We start from the raw sequence: 18,123 nt of genomic DNA on the forward strand, positions 1-18,123 counted from the left end.
TCGTTGTTCTCCCTCTGTTCCTTCTCCTCTGCCCCCTCCACACCCCTCCCACCATGAGAGCCTGAGATTTACAGGCTCTGAACCTTTATACTCTTCTCTTACATTTCTCTAATGTCCTCCTGATAACCTCATAAAGTACCTCCCCTACCCCCCGAGAGGAATGGGTCAGAGACCCTGGCACGTACAGATGGCCATTGCTAGAACTCTGTAGCCTCCCTTGTAATCAAAAGCTACAGGAGCCTGGCTTCTGCCTCTTCCTGGCTGCAAGAGGGTTCCTGGATGCCCTCAACCTTCTACTCTGCTGGGAGCACAAGGCAGGCACAGCATGAACAAAGCCCTCCCCCCAGGACCCATGGGATCATCTCCTAGAATCTTGACCCTCCTTGTTCCTTAGAACCCTTGTCTGGCCCCTTCTGACCCTGGTCATGGGCTTTCATTTTCAAAAACATTATTAGCTCATTAAAGGGCCTCCAGATGACACCATCTGTCTAGCTCACCTTTGTTAAACACAGTTCTGCTCCAGGCACTGGGCTAGGCCTTTTCACATACATTATTTAATTCAGTATTTATAACTGCCCTACCTCATAGGTCACAGAGAGGTTGAATAACTTGCCAGAATGGTGAAATCAGGGCTCCAACTCAGGTCTGTCTCATTCCAAACCACTTACTGCATTGTCCCCGTTGAGAAAACATGTTCCCCGCTATGTAGAGAGGGGCTTCACTGTAGGTGTAAAGATAATGAATTTATCATTCTTAGAAGATGACACAGCTAAGGAAGAGGGGAGAAGGCAGGATTTTAAGTCAGGTTTGTTTGTTTTCCCTCTGTGCTGCTTCCCCAGGGGTCATGACACCATGTCTCCTGCCAGTCCATGACTAGCCCTCCCTGGACAAAGAATTACTTTTACTCTCCCAGGCCCAACCACACATTCATGCCTCAACCTCCTGCAAACAGGAACAAGGCAGAAGCCCCATTCTTAGAACATGGAAGCAAGAGCAAAGCAGGGCTTGCCACCAAGCTGGCCTCAGGGTAAGCCACCTCAGGAGCTGGTGTGGCCCTGCCTGCATGGGGTGGATAGCAGCAGGGACCCTGGTGGGTTTATGTTGTTCTCTCTGCCTTTCCTGAGGCCCTTGCAATATTCTTTTTTTAAGAAGAAATTAGCTTGAGATTTAGTCATGTTTCATCCCATCTGCCTTTTTCCCAGCCTCCAAAGCCACAAGCCTGGCTGAGGAATTCAGGTCCACAGTGTAGGCTTTGGATGGCTTTGTGTAGGGAGAAGTTTTTAAAAGAAAGTGGGATCCACTTGTCAGATGGAATGCGTTAAGACATCGAGGAGGAATGCAAGGGCTTTAACTGTAGGGTCCCTCAGCAGTTTGGGTGATGAATCATCCAGTGTGGGTAGAGATTCCTAACAAATGAAGCCTCCTGATGACATAATTCTTGCAAGATCATCTGAGATCTGTTGTAGCCGCCTGATTTCATCACACGGGGTTTTTTCCCCCCGAACCACACTTAATACTCATCATGCCTTCCAGCTCATCCATTTTTCTGTCATCTGGAATTTGACAAACCAAGACTTTCAGAAGTCTGTCTCATTGTCATCCCTCCTCCAGGGCATCTTGACAGCGTGTGCTCTTCACCAAAGGCCAAGGACAGGAGTCTCTAGGAGGGTTCCTAACCCGGGCTCCTGGGTTCAGGGGAAACACAGTGCTTTCAATAGAGTGCCAGTCAGCAACTATGTGTTGACCTAGCTGATACCTGAGTTGAGTCAAGGGAGGACTCAAGGCCAAGGTATCTCCGTGAATGAAGACCCAAAGTTCAATACATGAACAGGAAGAAGAGATGAAACTGGAAAAGTGGACTACGGAGACTTGTGTGCCATGCTGAGGAGCTAAAATTTTATCCTAAGAAAGATGAGAAACATTCAGAGAGCTTTCTGGAATGTAATGGAAGTGAGATGGCCATATGTACAGCAGTGTCACAAATGGATTGGAAGGGGCCAGACTGGAGGCAGGGAGACTGGTTAGGAAGTTAATGTGGTCCTCTAGAGGTGATGTGACTAGGAAGTAGGGCAGTGGGAGTAGGGATGTAGATGAGAGGACAGATTTGAGAAATATATACATTGAAACTTGGCACGTGGAGGTTAATTAGGTATATGGGAGGGAGAAAGAGATTCAGAAGACCCCCAGATTTTCACTGTGGAGCTGCCACAAACTGAAAAGTAAGCAGAGGTCTGTGTTCAGGTAGTTATGGATTCAAATCAGGCATGTTGAGTTAGAGTGCATGAGGCTGGTGGAACACACTCACAGGTAGATATATGAACCTGAAGATAGAGAAAAGTCTGCACTATGTATATGGTGAGTATGCATAACAGTTTAAACTATAACTGCACAGTACTAAGTCACTCAAGAAATTATGGGGAATGAGAAGGGAAATGGGCCAGGACAGTACCCAATGGGATACCAGTATCAATGGTGCCAAAGGAGGAAGAGGGACCTGTGATAGAGACAAAGAAGGAAGGTTGGAGAGACACAGGAACCCAGGAGAATCCCTTACTGCTCTGTGCCTCTCCCCTTCCTAAACCTTCTACCTAAGCCCTCTGGCTGTCCTTTTCCTTTAAAGCAAGCTCCTTTATATCCTTAACTCCCCATACAGCACTCACAGGCGAAAGCTGCTCCTGATCCCAAAGCTTCCAGCCACCCTCCTCTACTGTCCTGTAGAGACTCCTACATCTTTGAGGTTCATGCACTTCAGTTATAGAGCCTTGACCTCCCTTCCTGATAATTCTGTTTATCTAAGACTCTGGCATCTACATCACCATTCTTCTCTTCATTCCAATGCTAATATCATGTAGGATGAGCCATCACCAAGTCTCATAGTTCCTAGATGCCCTCACCTACAGGTGACTCTTCACTTTCACTCCAGCCTCCCACTCCCATGGTGACTCCCAGGAAATGGTTAATACCTGGTACTACTTCAGTTCTGTGGGAATAAACGTCACATCCTACCCTGACCACAACCAGCTCTCTCACCTCTTTCCCTACACTTGCTCTCACTTTCCTTAGATTCCTCCATTTTCTTCTGACCTGTTGATCCCCCAATGACCTCTCTTTCTTCCTTACCCAGGTTGGACTCTGGCTGTTCATCTGAAGTATTCTTTCCCAAAACCTTTGCTTCCTTTGCACCCCCGTTCTTCCCTCACCCCTGCCCAGGGCAGCTCTCTTCTTTAAAAAATGGGACCCCATACAGAGGGAAATCATTAGAGATTCAAGGTCTTCACTCTCTCGTCCCTGTCATTCTTCATCACTATAGAAAACATAAGCCCTTCCCATGGAGAAACAGGGAAATTTAAGCAATAGTCAAAAGCCCAGTCTCTCTCTCCCGAAATAGCTTCTCCATCTGCTCTGTTGCTGGATCTCCACAGATGTCCGTGGTACCACTCTTGACTGCCATTTACCACCTTTATCTTCCCCTTGGGCAAGTTATTTTACCTCCTTGAGTCCTAGGGAACTGCCTCTACCAGTACCACAGACCAGAACTTCCCAGAACTCAGGAGTGTGAAGGCCCTGGGGAGAGCAGGAACTTCAGAATGCCACATCCATTCTGTAAGAGCAGCTCTTCCTTAAGAGGAAGTCATTGTGAGAACACAATGAATAGTAGCCACATGGGTATTTCTGTTGAAGAAAGAAGAATTATGCCATCACCCCCTTTGGCACAAAAATAATTTTCAGTAAAAGGTTAAAACCATCATGTTGTATCAATGAGAACGATTCCATTATTCCAAGAATGATTGACTGGAAAGTACTTTACTTGCAGGAAAATCATAGTGATACAATACAGCTTCCACTTTTAAAGCACTTTCCATTAAAAAAATTATACCTATGTCTAAAAATAGTTATACTGAAGATGTGAATCAACAGCCGAGTAATTTATTGGCACTTGAAAGCCCTGTGGTATAAACAGATTCAATACAATGGGACTATCAAGTAGCTCTGGCTGTGGCAACCTAACCTCCATGTTCATGACAAAAGAAAGTGACTTGCAGTTCAGAGAGGGTCACCTGGCCACCTTGGAAGAGAGCACAATGGAACAGGACCAATTGGTCCAGTCAACGCAAAGCACTGAGTGACACAGTGAGAAAGACAGAGGGGACAGAGATGTGGTGGCTGCCCTTAGTTTTCAAAGTGTCCCTGACTGTATGCAGGCCTGTACACAGGATAGTACAATGTCCCAAGTGTCCTAAGAGGAGTGCAAAGGAAGATGAGCTATTAAAAGGGAGAGAGAGAAACCAAGATGGCGGCATAGGTAAACACCGGAAATTGCTGCTTGGCATAACCACTTCAAAAATACAACTAAAAGACAAAACAGACATCATCCAGAACCACAGGAAGGCTGGCTGAGTGGAAATTCTACAACTAGAAGGAAAGAGAAAAGCACACTGAGACTCAGAGGAGGCGCAGTGCGGAAGTAAAGTGCAGAGGTACAGAGGCGCAAGCGGAAAGGGCTGGCAATTGAAGACATGGTTGTCTTTTTCAATCGGGAGGGAGTCTCAAGCTCCCGACTGCTCTGAACTCCAGTTCCAGGTGAGTCTCTGGGGACCCAGACTCATACGGAGAGAAACTGGACTGTTTGGCATTGGTTGGAACTCAAGGCGGCTTTCTCTCAGAGGTGCTTGCAGCGATTACCAGGACACTGAGACCCGGGGCCTCTCAGGGTAGGACTGAGGAGCAGCCATAGCTGTTTGCTCCACCCTGTTGATCCCCTGAGACCCCACCCCACCCAAGCTGTGCGCAGAGGCTTTTGCATATGAAAGGCCTGGCCCTATGCAATCTGAAAGTTACCTAACAAACTGCAGCTGGGTCAGAGAGACCCAGAACTTCCAAAAGAAGGCCCAAGGCCCCACAGCAGCTTGCATTTGGCCACAGCTGGGCCTCATCTGGGCACCTCCAAACCCCAAACAAAGAAGAGGAATCTGCGGATCTCTCCATAGCTCCTGCTAGGTAGCCTCAGGCAGAGGCAGTGTTATTGTCATATTTCTTACATTCATATCTGGAATTTAATTTTATATATGATGTGAGAACTAAAACTTGGAATCTTAGAGTTTGCCATAACTCTTCATATCTTGTGGCATTTTCCATATTTTCATAATACATTCTCCATCAAACTCATAATTTCTCTGGCTCCAGACCTGTTGTCGCACTGCTGTGCTGTAACCTGAGGGAAGGCAGGAACCATGTGTGTCTCTTTCTCTATTGTTTCCTTCAGGAAGGACCAAACAATTGCAAAGCACCTAGCAGTGCCTGACACAGCTTAGACTCTCAGAAAACATTAACGGGAGGAAAGAAAGTGTGGAATTCATACCTGCATTACTATTGCTGCTTGGCGAGTTTAATATTGTTTGCATTATGTGTAAACAAGGGAAAATGTCATTTTCCTTAAAGCCATTCACTGTCTCATGAGCTCACTCTGTTCCTTCCTCCTCCTAGGTCTTCTTCCTTCCAGGCTTTCCTTCTCTCTATAAATCTGTCTCATTCCATAAGGACTCCCTTCTTCACAGAGCGCTTCTTCAAAACCTTTCTTAAAATATAAACTCTGCCACACTATTTAGCCGTTAATCCACAATGGGTTATACTCCTTCTCTAGTACCCATCACTGCACTGCACCCAGCTCATGAAATATGGCAGCTGCAACCGAAACAGTCTTGCATGCCAAGGCCTCTATTAAGGCTGAAGTATAGCTTCAAGATTTGTAATGAAAGCTCTTGGGTCCAAAAAAAAAAAGCCAGCAAACTAGAAAAAACTGGAAAATGGCCCTGAATGCTGTTAAATACCAGAATGATTTTTCAAAGTGAAATTGTGTAATTACATTTCATTTATTTAAAATGCATTTGTTAGCCCTAGCCTGGTGTGGCTCAGCGGTTTAGCGTCAATCCAGGAACCAAGAGGTCACTGGTTTGATTCCTGGTCAGGGCACATGCCCAGGTTGTGGGCTTGATTCCCAGTGGGGGAAGCATGCAGGAGGCAGCCAATTGATGTTTCTCATCGATATTTCTATCTCTCTCCCTTTCTCTCTCTAGTAATCAATAAAAACATATTTTTAAAAAACAACAGACAAATCCTAGTTAAGGTACATTCTACAAAATACCTGACCAGTTCTCAAAATGATCAAGGTCATCAAAAATGAAGACTGTCTAAGAAACTGTCACAGCCTACAGGAATCTAAGGAGACGTGATAACTAAGTGTAATATGGGATTCTAGATGAGATCTTAGAACAGAAAAGGACATTAAGCAAAACTAGGGAAATCCAATCAAATATGGAGTTCAGTTAATAATATATCGCTACTATCTCATTAGTTGTGACACGTGTACCACAGTCATGTATTTACAGAACTGGGTGTGAGGTATATGGAAATTCTCTTGTCATATCCTTGTAACTTTCCTGTAAATCTAAATCTATTCTAAACCAAACGTGTACTTAAATACTTTAAAAATACAAGTTTGGGGGAAAGATGACTACATGCTTATCTTCACAACTGTACTTTTAATTGCAGGGTGCTGGTGACAGTTTCGTAGGAGCTTTGGCCTTCTACCTGGCTTACTACCCAAATCTGTCCTTGGAAGAAATGCTCAAGAGATCCAATTTCATCGCAGCAGTCAGCGTCCAGGCTGCAGGGACACAGTCATCCTATCCATACAAGAAAGACCTGCCACTTGATTTGTTTTGATTGCTACTAACTCAAACATAAAAATACCTGGAAATAAAATGTTCTTAAAGGTGGCCAGTCTTGATTAGCAGCTTACTATAAAACGTCCTCTTCTCCTTTCTTTGCAAATATTTTCATTTACTAAGTCATCCTCAAGCTTTCATTTATTTCTTTACAATGATTGATCTCCTTGCTTTTCATGCAAGAGCTAACCAGAAGTAAGGACTCCATGCATGACCGGGACCTGTACAAACATTACTGCTACTCGAGAACTGGCAAACTCTACTGGAAACAGGTCAGGAACACTAGCAGAGGTTGTGGACAAGGGTCAAGTCAGAACAGAAAATGTTAAACAAGGGAATGGGGAGTTATGGATTGGACCACTCAAGCAGTTCCTAAAAGGGGCAGCTGATATTCAGCTTTGGCTTTAGTGTTGTCAAAGCTTCTGGTTTTGCAAGAGAAGCCAGAAGTTTTGGATGTTTATTGAAATCTTTGAATGTTTAAGTGTCAGCAACATTTTTTTTTATGTAAATACCACCTGTGGGCCACATTCTGCCTACGTGCTGAATAGACAAGTCACTGGTTAAGCCAGTATTTAAGTTTTTGTTTTGTTTTTAAAAATGCAACTCATGCATGTCACAGACCCTTTACATTGGGCTTAACAAGTAAGATCAGGTGGAAGATTTTTCTTGTAACCCAACACCATTATGCATAGTTCCAATCTAAAAATAGCCGAGATCGCACCTCTTATTGCTTTGAACCAGAGCTTTAACAAAAGATGCCACAAAAGAGCTATCAGGCCACAAGCCTCCGAGGCTCAGCAAGAATCCACATCTAATTCCATTTCCAGAGCGCTCCTCCCGCATTTCCTCAGGAGACACAGATTGGGCCTGGGAGGGAACACCTGTTATTTTGAAACAGTATTGGCTCCTTAATGCTGGTAGTCATGGTGGGCACTCTCATTCTCCCACATAAATGCTTTAAATGGGGTAGGATCTGAACCAGTAGAGGTCAGAAAATGAGCTGATGCTTACCTTCAGCCAGAAATTCGACAAGAAGAAACCTGGGCAATTTTGAAAATCTGTGGGAAACAATAGCTTGAGTGAAAGTACGTAGCTCTGGGCAGGGCAGGAGTCTTTATCTGAACATTAGGGACTCTCAGTGGAATTTCCAAGCTGGTGAGCTGTGCAGTAACACCAGGCCCCCACAGCCTTCACTCTAGCTTATAGAAATAACATAGAATCTCTTATTTTATATATATATGAAATAAAGGAGTCCAAAGCTGTGCTAGAAAATCACAGATACTGCATTCCTGAGTTTGAGAATACGGACCAACAGTATTTTCGCTAAGTATATAAGCACAAATCAAAAATAGTTCTCAGGGTTTCCTGTGTTAGAAGGCTGAGGCTGGCTCCCTTCTTATAATCCTGCTCACCTCGGCCATCTCTGTTACTGCATGGGAGTTTTTTAAAGATCACTCTGGAGTGTTGACTACCTTTTCTATGAAAATCAAGGAGGAACAGCCTGGAAACTCTTGCACAAGTCTCACTGTGGAAAATGTTCTTTCAATACATGAAACAATGGTTATTTTTTAGTAATGTAGTTGTGTTTTTAATTTCAAATAGTGGGGGAAAACATCACTAAGAGACAATAGTACGGGCTATTTTAATATATTTTATTACGGGCTATAAAAATATCCAGAAAGATAAAGAAATGGGATGCAATGATTTATGTCCTAATATGAAGAACTTTCTTTCACTGCATTGTTTTCTTCACAATGGCCTTCAAATCACAGGAGGCAGAGATGCCGTGTCATTTCCTCTTCTTTTATTACATGCTGCAGAATTTCTGAATCAGTACCCCGCCCTCAGTCTTCTCATTTATAAATCAAATGCATTTTCAATCCATTGTTCAGAGGGAGCGTATTTTTTTCTGTTCCACAAAGAGGACTCTTGCTCTCACTACAGGAGGAGAAAAAAGGATTATGGCAGAAAACTAAGTATCATTACCATTTTCTAATAAAAATATGTATCAGACCATGAGCCCTCTCCTTTGTTTTACTTTCCTTTGACATGGGGATGGAGTTGACTTGCAAGCTCAGCTCCTTGATCCCAGAGGCCAGAGAAGACCAGAGAAAATGGTAAGGAAAAGAGGAAAGTCCCAGCCAAACAGTGGCATCTTTGGTACCCCAGGACAATGAATGTGAAATATTCAAATTTAAAAAGAAAATTATGGGCAAAAGATGGAAAACACTTGATGTCATCACCCAGTTGATATCCACTCTTGTAGGGGGTAAGCAAGGACAGACTAGAGCTGGACTCCAGAAAAAGGGCACTGAGAACTGAGCAGACGGAAAAGAAGTAACATACACATTAAGTTTGTACTTTCCAGAGATGGTTTCCTACCCCAAATATGGATTTTCTAATTTGGTGACAAAATTAACATTATAACCACAATCTCATTATTATAAATATAGGAGAGTGCAGTTCTCTGAAATAAAACCAAAACAAAAATGCTAATGCTCGGATGAAAGATTGAAGACTAGATGCTAGGCAATAAGGTTTTCATAGTTTCTATAATGCCCTATAGTCCTCCATTAACTTCATCTATCTATTTATCTTCTATAGATCTCTTTCTCTCCCTTTTCCCCAACCCCCCCACTCTCATACACATACATACACACACACATACACATACACACACACACACACACACACAAACCACCTTATTCTTTGCCAAAAAAAACAAAACAAAACAAAAAAAACACAAAACAAAATACACCCAGGAACTCAAACAACTATGATAAAACAATTCACTTGTCCCTACCATACAAAGAGATTTCAGCTTTTTTTCTTCTTCTTCTTCTATAATCAACACAGACACTCTATATAAGAGATTCCCAAACTGTCTATGATTAAGAGTTAGCTAGAGAGCTTACTGAAATAAATCCCTGCCCTTATTCTGGTTCCTTCGATCTAGGCTAGGACTGGAAGTCTACATTTTTTAAACCCTCATGATTCTAATGAACAGCTGGATAAGAACCATTATTCAGTCCATAGAATTTTATCTATAAAATTAATAAAAATAAAATGTACATATTACATAGGGATATTTTTCATATATTTCAAATCATCTAATATTAAATATAAGTAGGACTGATGCTCCTTCAGAATCCAAGAAAGACTACAAAACATAAAAAGGGAGAAAACAAAAGTTTTCTATCAGACAATATTATTCATTGCAAGAAATATTTCCCCATGTTTTTCTACATAGAGCTAAAAAGATAGATAAAAGAAGGAACTTGTCTTCCTGATAACCAATCAGGAGATTATGTAAGTGTGAACAGGAGCAACTGACAAAGATTAACAAAGCAAGGCTTTATTATGAAAATGTTTTGATTCATTCTCTTAATTCAAAGAATAAATACTAAAGTCCACAGAACTGTGCTAGACAATGTGGAGTTTACAAAAGTATAAGAAGACTCCTTAGCCCTGCCGGTTTGGCTCAGTGGTTGAGCATCGACCCATGAACCAAGAGGTCACTGGCTGATTCCCAACCAGGGCACATGCCCAGGTTTCGGGCTCAATCCCCCATAGGGGGCATGCAGGAGGCAGCCGATCAATGTTTCCCTCTCATCAATGTTTCTATCTCTCTCTCACTCTCCCTTCCTCTCTCTCTCTAAAATCAATAAAAACATTTTTTTAAAAAAAGAAGAAAAAGAGTCCTTGGGCATCTGGTGTGGAGGAAGGGCAGTAAGAGGTAGGAATGACAGTGGGGCTTCATGGCCTTAAATGCTAGACTGACCACAGGGGATGGTCCTGATTAAGAAAAAAGAAAAATCAGGAAGATTTATCTGGCTCCATGTAATAGAAGGAATAGGAGGCCTGGAGTCAAAAAGGCTGGGTTCGCAAGCAGGCTCCATCTTTCTCTGCTCTGAGTCCCTGGGCAAATGTCTCAAAATCCTCTATCGTCCCATGAGAAAGAGAACTCCAACTCCCACACAGGCTGCTGCCAGACACACAGCGAACACTCAGTGCGTGCTAGCTGAGCACCGCTGTCCACAATCATAAACATAAATTTTGTCAAAATATTTGCTGCTTACTACAGAGAAAAATGAATCTGTCAAGTTCCTTCCCTACATTGAACCTAAACCCATTCTGCTTCAATTAAAGTCTACATGGTCTTGTTTACTCATCCAAGGAATTAAAACTGACAAGTTTTCATTTTCATGATAAACTTCATATATTTAACAACATTTAATAAGCTTATGCCTCAGCCTTTAATCCTTCCTCCTCAGAAATTTGATCAGTTTTATGTGAGGAAAAGGATTTTAGAAGGACAGAGGCTGCTTCTAGCCATAGAGTCTACCATGAAATGCTTAAACAACTGAGAGTTTGTTTCCTTAGCTGATTTTCTTCATAAAGCAGACTCACAAAACATTGCCCTTAAACTAACCATTTATTAAAATATGCTGGGAGACCTGCCCAGCTATTTCGTACCCTAAGCCATGGGCAGGCCCCAAGGCAAAGAGCACGCGAGCCTGCAGGGCGTCAGCAAGTAGGTGGGCAGAAAGCCAAGCAGCCTCATGTCCCAGAACATTCTCTCCTTCCAAAAAGACAAAGTGGTGCTGCCAAGGCTCGCACCCCTCCTTACCAGAAAAGGTCTAATCGTCTGTTTAAAATTTATATATGACTCTTTTCTCCCCCTTTCAACTTATGGTCAGAACTGTTCATGGTTGTATCCTTCCCCAATCTCAAAACTTAAAACCAATCTAATAAATAAGTTCCTAACACAGAGTCCCCTTGATATCCGGGGGGTTGGTTCTAGGAACATCCTCCTCGCCCACAAATACCAAAATCCATGGATGCTCATGTCCCTCATATAAAATAGGGGGGGTGTCTGCATATACCTACATACATCCTCCCTTATACTGTATATTAAATCAATTCTAGATTACTAATAATATTTCATACTTTGTAAATGCTATGCAAATAGTTGTTATATTTTACTGTTTAGGGAGTGGGAGAAAATAAAAGTCTGCACATGTTCAGTACAGACACAACCATCACAGGCCTAACTACATAATACACATCAACACATAACTGCCCCCCCCCAAATATTTTCTCTGCATTGGTTGAATCCACAGATGCAGAACCCACAAGATACAGAGCCAGCTGTACCTCCACACTAAGGATAAAAATTCCAATACATTTTCATACTTAAAATAGTACAGAGGTTATTCAACATTTATTAATGTTGTACAAGTTCCCAAAAAACTCTATAGGAGCTAAAATGCGAGAACACAGGCATGCCTCGCTTAATTGCACTTTGCTTTACTGCACTTTGTAGATGACTGCGTTCTTTACAAATTGAAGGTAAGACCACCCACCAGCAAAAAGATTATAACTCACTGAACGCTCAGATGATGGTTAGCATTTATTTTTTAGCAACAAAATATTTTAAATTATCATGTGTACAATCTTTTTTAGACATAATGCTATTGTATACTTACTAGACTGCAGTACAAACATGACTTTTATATGCACTGGGACACCAAAAAGTTCATATGACTGACTTTATTGCGATATTGCAGTGGTCTTGAACTGAACCTGGAAGATCTCCGAGGTATGCCTCTACTTTATTGTAAAGCTCATCACTTTAAGTTTACATCAACTGATACAAAGAAATCAAGAGGAGAAAAACACACCAATCCAAAATCATATTGCTATGTATGGTCTGAATACCTGTGTCCCAACCACCCTGAATTCACGTTGAAATCCTCACTCCAAAAAAACGATGGTATTAGGAGGTGGGGCTTTGGGGTGGGGCTTTGGTCACAAGGGTAGAGCCCTTATGAATGGGAGTAAGGTTCTTCGAAAAGAAACCCCACTGACCCTGCTTGCCCTTCCACCAGGTGAGGACACAGCCAGAGGGCAGGGCTATGAACCGAGAGGGCCCTCACTAGAAACGACCACACTGGCACCTTGATCTTGGACTTCCCAAGCCCCAGAACTGTGAGAAATAAATTCTGTTGTTTATAAGCCACTCAGTCTGAGGTATTTTGTAATAGCAACCCAAATGGACTAAGACACATAGTTTCTCATCCTAATAATTTTCCACTATATAAGGTATCATCCTGAAATTCAGACTCCTAATCATCAGGTACAACCCTAACCCCCTTTTTATTATAATAAAGAATGACCAGAAATGTTAACACCATAAAAACAGCAGGGAATTTTATTTCTGTTAAAGAATGGAACTCACACACATTTTAAGTTGACAACTACTTCTTAGAGCCTTTTTTAAATGATTCCTCACATTGGTCCAGCCCTTATTTTTATTGTACTTAGACACTGATGAATGCAGCACAACAAACAGTGGTTTTAAGACCTTCTTAACTGAAGGCATGAATGTAGCTGTCGGCCAGCATTCGCACTAATGCCCGACCGGAGGTCATGCAGCGGTAAGTAGGTTTTAGCCTCCTGTAAAATCTCTCAATAACAGGTGCTACAGAAAGTGGTTCAGGGCCTGGCCTTTGGAGTCAGATGGTCCTGAATTCAAGTCTTTGTTTTGTCCCATGTTTTAGCTGAGTGTCCTTGATTCAGATTCCTCAACTATAAAAGGATATTCAGATTGCCTGGAGAGTACAGGTGCTTGTGTTATGATGGTTTCATAGCATCTGAAGACATGAAGACTTGTGTAGGTAAGCAAAGAATATACAACTTTCCATTTTGTCTGGGTATTCACAAGCACTAGTCTGTTTCCTTTCCCCCAGAGATCACTGTCTTTGGTGACCTATACTGTCCTTTTCTTAGTTGTTTCAGGCAGGAAGGTAAATTCGTTCCCAATAACTCCACCTTGACTAGAAGCGAGAGTTTATGAGTTCGTGTTCTTAATGAAAAAGTTGATCAGTAGCTCAAGTGTCTGACTTTCATTATTGATTAATTTTGGGAAATAAGATTCTGGTACCAATTCCAATTCTGATCACGAACTGGATGTGTCCAGTTAACTTTCTCCTGTAATTCAACTCAATTCCGACACTATATACCTAGAGAGAGTAACACAGGAATAGCCAGATGGAAGTGACACAAGGAATGGGGAAGGGGCACAGAGCTTCCACAGCGTCTCAGGGCTTGCTACTCTCCCAGAATCTCCACGTGTGCACCAACCCAGAAGCTCCAGTACAGAAGCAATTATAAAGGGGCTATTTAAAAGCAAGGGCAGAACAATGAAATGAATGGCCCTAAGTTTTCAAATAAGTAATTTGTTTGCTAGTTTATTTGCATAAATCTGCTCATGAAATCCAAAAACAGGATTTCCACCAACAGCAGTCAGGGGCTGACTCTTGTTTGGGAGCAGGCAATCGGGCCTTGGGAACACTTGTCCCTTTTGAGCAAATACTTCTACATAACGAGACCGTTAGAGGTATTGTTTATTATGTTATTTTAGCAGATGGTATAAAATAGAAAATGAAATTTCCTGCCCTCCTGCATTAATATATAAAAACAATACTTCTTGAACTAAAACCTGGGCCTACTTACTTGCATGTGATCCCAGATCATTCCCTCTCCTTCTCGAGATATTCAACTCTTTGTTTCCAGGGCAATACCACTACTCTCTTTACATGGCTGGTTTCTCACCTCAGATCTTTGGATAACTATCTCCTACAAGAGAGACTGCCCCTGATCTATCCTAGCTAACGCTGAGATCCACCTCTCCACAACTTTATCCTGTATCTCAGCATCCTGCTTGTCTCTCATAGCACTTAGCATAATTTGCATTTTTTTTCTTTCTCTCCCTTCCAAATCAGACTAAGTGCCAAAAGTGCAGGGACTGAGCCTGTGGTGTGTTGTAGTACATCCCAGCAGCTGGAACAGTGACTGGCACCACAGTAAACATTCAATGCACACTGGCTGAATAAATGCTAGTGTCAAAGGGCCAAAAACCTGCCACTGTTCAGCATCAGTCTGGAAAGAGCAACGGGCCTTAAAAGCATGTGACTTCACTGTGGAGGAGCTTTTCTGAATCTTACCAAAGGGATCATAATGCAGTAGAGTCAGTTTCTCCCGCAGGCGGTTTCTCTTAGTGTTGAAGGAGAAGCCTGTCCCAGCTTGGCTTACCATTCTCACCAGAATGTTCCTGAGATTTAAAAGTAAGCTGTTAGAAGCTGAAGAGATAGATTAAAATCAGTCACAAGGAGATGGCACATTTTGAGAACCCTATACAGTAGTGTTAGTTGTGGCACAACCCTTGGCCCTCAGAAGGGTCAGTTCTAAGACAGGCTAAGTGTTCTATAAGTCACAACTTGAGTGGTTTTGATTCCCAAAGTTTGTTTTATTACAGAATGCCTTGGTAATGACCTAACCAAAGCAGTAAGAACAAATCAAACCACATTGTAGGAATGCTCTCAGACATGCACCTCTAAGAAGGAGCAGAGGTCAGGAGGGGGGAAAAATACACATGTACTGGTAACTGTAGGTGGCCGGTCTGGAAATCATAAAGATAGCTGTTTCAGAAGACCCCTATCTACCAGGGATGAGCAATAAGAGTAAAATCAGGAAGAGACACAATTAAGGGATTAGAACTTTTCTATTGCTAACATCTAACACCTTTTCCCTCTTCATATATTTCATTTACGTTATAGTCCTCCAAAGCATAAAGTTCACGTTTTGCCTCACTGGACCTTTTAACACATTGTACTGTTACTTTTTCCTACGTCTTGTCTCCCTACATAAAGCAGTTAAAGCTCAAAAAGATTTAACAAAAAGCTATTAAGTACTTACTCTGTGGAAAGCACTGTGGGAAATGCAAAACTCTATTAAGGCTGCATCAGCACCCTCGAGAAACTAACAGTATAGTATGCAAGGTGAGTGTGCACAGAAGGTCTATAAGGCAACACATATACGACAAATGTCACAAGAAGGATACAAACTACAGGAGAGGCAGGGCGTACCTCTAAAGAAACTGAAAGCATGAGAGAGTCCTACAGAACCTGGAGGTGGGAAATTCTCACATAAATAACTGGATTGTGGGAAAGCTACATGAATCAATAAAAGATACTGGAGTGGAGGGGACACCAATATACATGTTTAACTTTAATCCAAAAAAAAGAACAAAAACCTAGTCTTGACGATTTGTGACATGTCTTGGGTTGTAAGCAAAGGCCGCGCTAGAATTTTCCTATTTTTAACACACAACAAATCTTCCGTTACTGTCTATAAAATTTATTTTTTAAGATAACAGTTTGGTATTTATAGTCTCTCTGGTACATTATGAATTCTTTAATCTTTGCTATTTTTGAAATGCTTCTACCATGAATGCAAAGGATTATAAAACTCATTAAAATAAGCTTTATAGTTTAATCAAATCAGACTGTTCTGCTAGACTCCTGTAGTGGGCTCCAGACAGCCACCGGTCCTCAATTTGAGGAAACAAAAATACAATGGTCTTCCAAACAGAGCTGGGCACTCTGATGGCGTCTTAGGAACAAGACAGCAAGAGCTCTTCTAAGTAAATTATTTGAATGCTCACTTAAGTGGGTCAATTGGGCAAAAGGAAAAATATTTTTTTGAAAAACTTCAGAGGGCCAAAATAATTCACCATGTAAGTCAGTGGTTCTCAACCTTCCTAATGCCACGACCCTTTAATACAGTTCCTCATGTTGTGGTGACCCCCAATTTCATTGTTACAAATAGAACATAATTAAAGCATGGTGATGAATCACAAAAACAATATGTAATTATATGTGTTTTCCGATGGTCTTAGGCGACTCCTGTGAAAGGGTCGTTCGACCCCCAAAGGGGTCATGACCCACAGGTTGAGAACCGCTGATGTAAGTAGTCCTCAAACCAACTTTTAGAAAATGGAGGCCAAATGAATGCTGTTTAACATAAGGATGTATTGCCAGCAGTTGGACTAAGGGATGTAACATGAACAAGATAAAAAAAAAACACAAAACTTTTACTTACTTTGATTTGCTCTTGGCAACTTTTTGTAGCAGGGACAGGTTGGAAGAGAAAAGAAAATATCCATTTATTATCTTTCTTAGGCAAAGTTCATATAACCGTCATAAATAATCAAAAATATTTAGGTCACGAAGAACGCCAGGGGCTGTCACTCAGGTAACTACTGCCCTGCTACGAGGGGTCTGGTTAGGATTTTCTAACAGAAGATAAAGATCCAGACCCACACGGTTCTGGGTGTAATGCTCTGCACACCCTCAGGTGGACCGCCTTGCAAACCTTTCTAGAGTGACATCTGCTCCCTTTATCCCCTTTCTAAGGGCAAACGTTTGCACTGGAACAGGGTCTTGTCTGACAAGTTAACCAGGGGGCGGAGGGGACAAGCTAGCTGGGCCGTCAGCCTGGAGCGGGGAAGAGCACTGTCTTGGGAGTCGGCCCCGCTGCACGACCTGCGCAACGCACTGCCCCTCTCGGACGCCGTGTCCTTCTCTTTAGGGTTCGGAACAAATGGACTGGACGTTCTGAGGTTTTCCCAGTCCGAACATCCAGTGGTTCCGCTGACACACCCCTACCGAGGGCGGGAAAGGTCCAGCTAACCATAGCCAGACCCCGAGGTGCCCCGCAGCCGCCGAGGCCCACTCGCCCGCAAGGACGCGCGCGGGGCATGCCGGGAGCTGTAGTCCTCAAGGCCTGGGAGGCCGCAGCCACAGCCGCCCGCCAGCGCGCCCGTCCGCTTTCCCGGGGCCTGCCAGTTGGGGCCTGCCTGTCGCTGCCCCCACCCTCGCCGCAGGCCTGGCCGCCGCCGCGTTCTCCGGCCCCACTTACAGGAGACAGCCGACAGAAACATGGTGACGGCACCACCACAGCCTCCTTCAGCGGCCCAAGGTCCCTCAGCAAACTACTTCCGGGGCACAGGCCTGTTCCGGAAGAGGCGGTCTGAAGTGGCCCGCAGCCACGCCCCTCCGATGTAAACCTGGGGTCGGACCTGCTTCCCACCTGTACGCTGTACTTGCCAGGTGTTTTGTGTTTGTGGTGAGGGGGGTTGGCGTCCCCTTCCTTTTGATGGAGGCTTTGTTAGCGTTCAGGGCTGGCACGCCAGGCCCTGGCTCACTCCTTCTGGGTCAGAGTTAGGCGCTTTCCATGCGGCTTCTCCCTGAAGTACAGTTGGCATGAGAGGCCCCTGTGTAGACATGGCTGCTGGGGTGTGGGTGTGTGTGTGTGTCTTTCTGCTGGGAACATGAATTCTAGTCTTCGTTCTGCTCCTTGGAAACTCATTTCAACTCTTTAGACCTCAGTTGCATGCTCAATGTGGGCATTGGGCCAGTAGTTCTCATCCCTGAGGGGGCATCACTTACCTGTGGTCTTTTAAGAGACCCAGATGCCAGGGATGAGAGCCCATAAAATGAGTTTCCCCACCATGATTGTCTATAAAGATGCATTTTAAATATATCAATAAGTT

The 18,123-nt window shown here is 43.1% G+C and overlaps 2 protein-coding genes across 6 annotated transcripts in view; one reads left to right on the plus strand and one right to left on the minus strand.

Moving 5' to 3' along the window:
- RBKS (ribokinase) overlaps positions 1-6,776 on the plus strand; it is a 73,315-nt gene extending 66,539 nt beyond the window's left edge. For 4 of the 5 annotated variants that reach the window (XM_059660255.1, XM_059660259.1, XM_059660260.1 and 1 more), the window contains one exon: positions 6,550-6,776. In XM_059660255.1, coding sequence (XP_059516238.1) covers positions 6,550-6,723 — 174 coding nt within the window. In that variant the 3' untranslated portion in view covers positions 6,724-6,776. Of the gene's footprint in view, positions 1-4,357; positions 4,433-6,549 lie in introns of those variants that run through there. The other variant, XM_059660258.1, reaches the window with a different exon arrangement.
- Positions 6,777-8,356: 1,580 nt separating this feature from the next.
- MRPL33 (mitochondrial ribosomal protein L33) lies at positions 8,357-17,601 on the minus strand. Its single transcript, XM_059660262.1, has 4 exons — positions 17,490-17,601; positions 16,671-16,689; positions 14,735-14,841; positions 8,357-8,663 (listed from the first exon to the last, which is right to left on the minus strand). The coding sequence occupies exons 1-4, from the start codon at positions 17,509-17,511 to the stop codon at positions 8,614-8,616; spliced, it is 198 nt and encodes a 65-aa protein (XP_059516245.1). The 5' UTR covers positions 17,512-17,601; the 3' UTR covers positions 8,357-8,613.
- Positions 17,602-18,123: the final 522 nt, after the last annotated feature.

The sequence above is a fragment of the Myotis daubentonii genome, chromosome 12 (genome assembly GCF_963259705.1).
Source record: "Myotis daubentonii chromosome 12, mMyoDau2.1, whole genome shotgun sequence".
In the NCBI taxonomy this organism is placed as follows: Eukaryota; Metazoa; Chordata; class Mammalia; order Chiroptera; family Vespertilionidae; genus Myotis; species Myotis daubentonii.

What these genes read in the sequence shown, in the direction of transcription:
- MRPL33 (XM_059660262.1), bottom strand. Translation starts at nt 17,511, where the DNA reads ATGTTTCTGTCGGCTGTCTCCT. An exon ending in ACTGCATTATGATCCCTTTG is followed by an intron (nt 8,664 to 14,734) that starts GTAAGATTCAGA and finishes CTCCTCCTGTAG; the next exon opens with TGAGAGCAAGAGTCCTCTTT.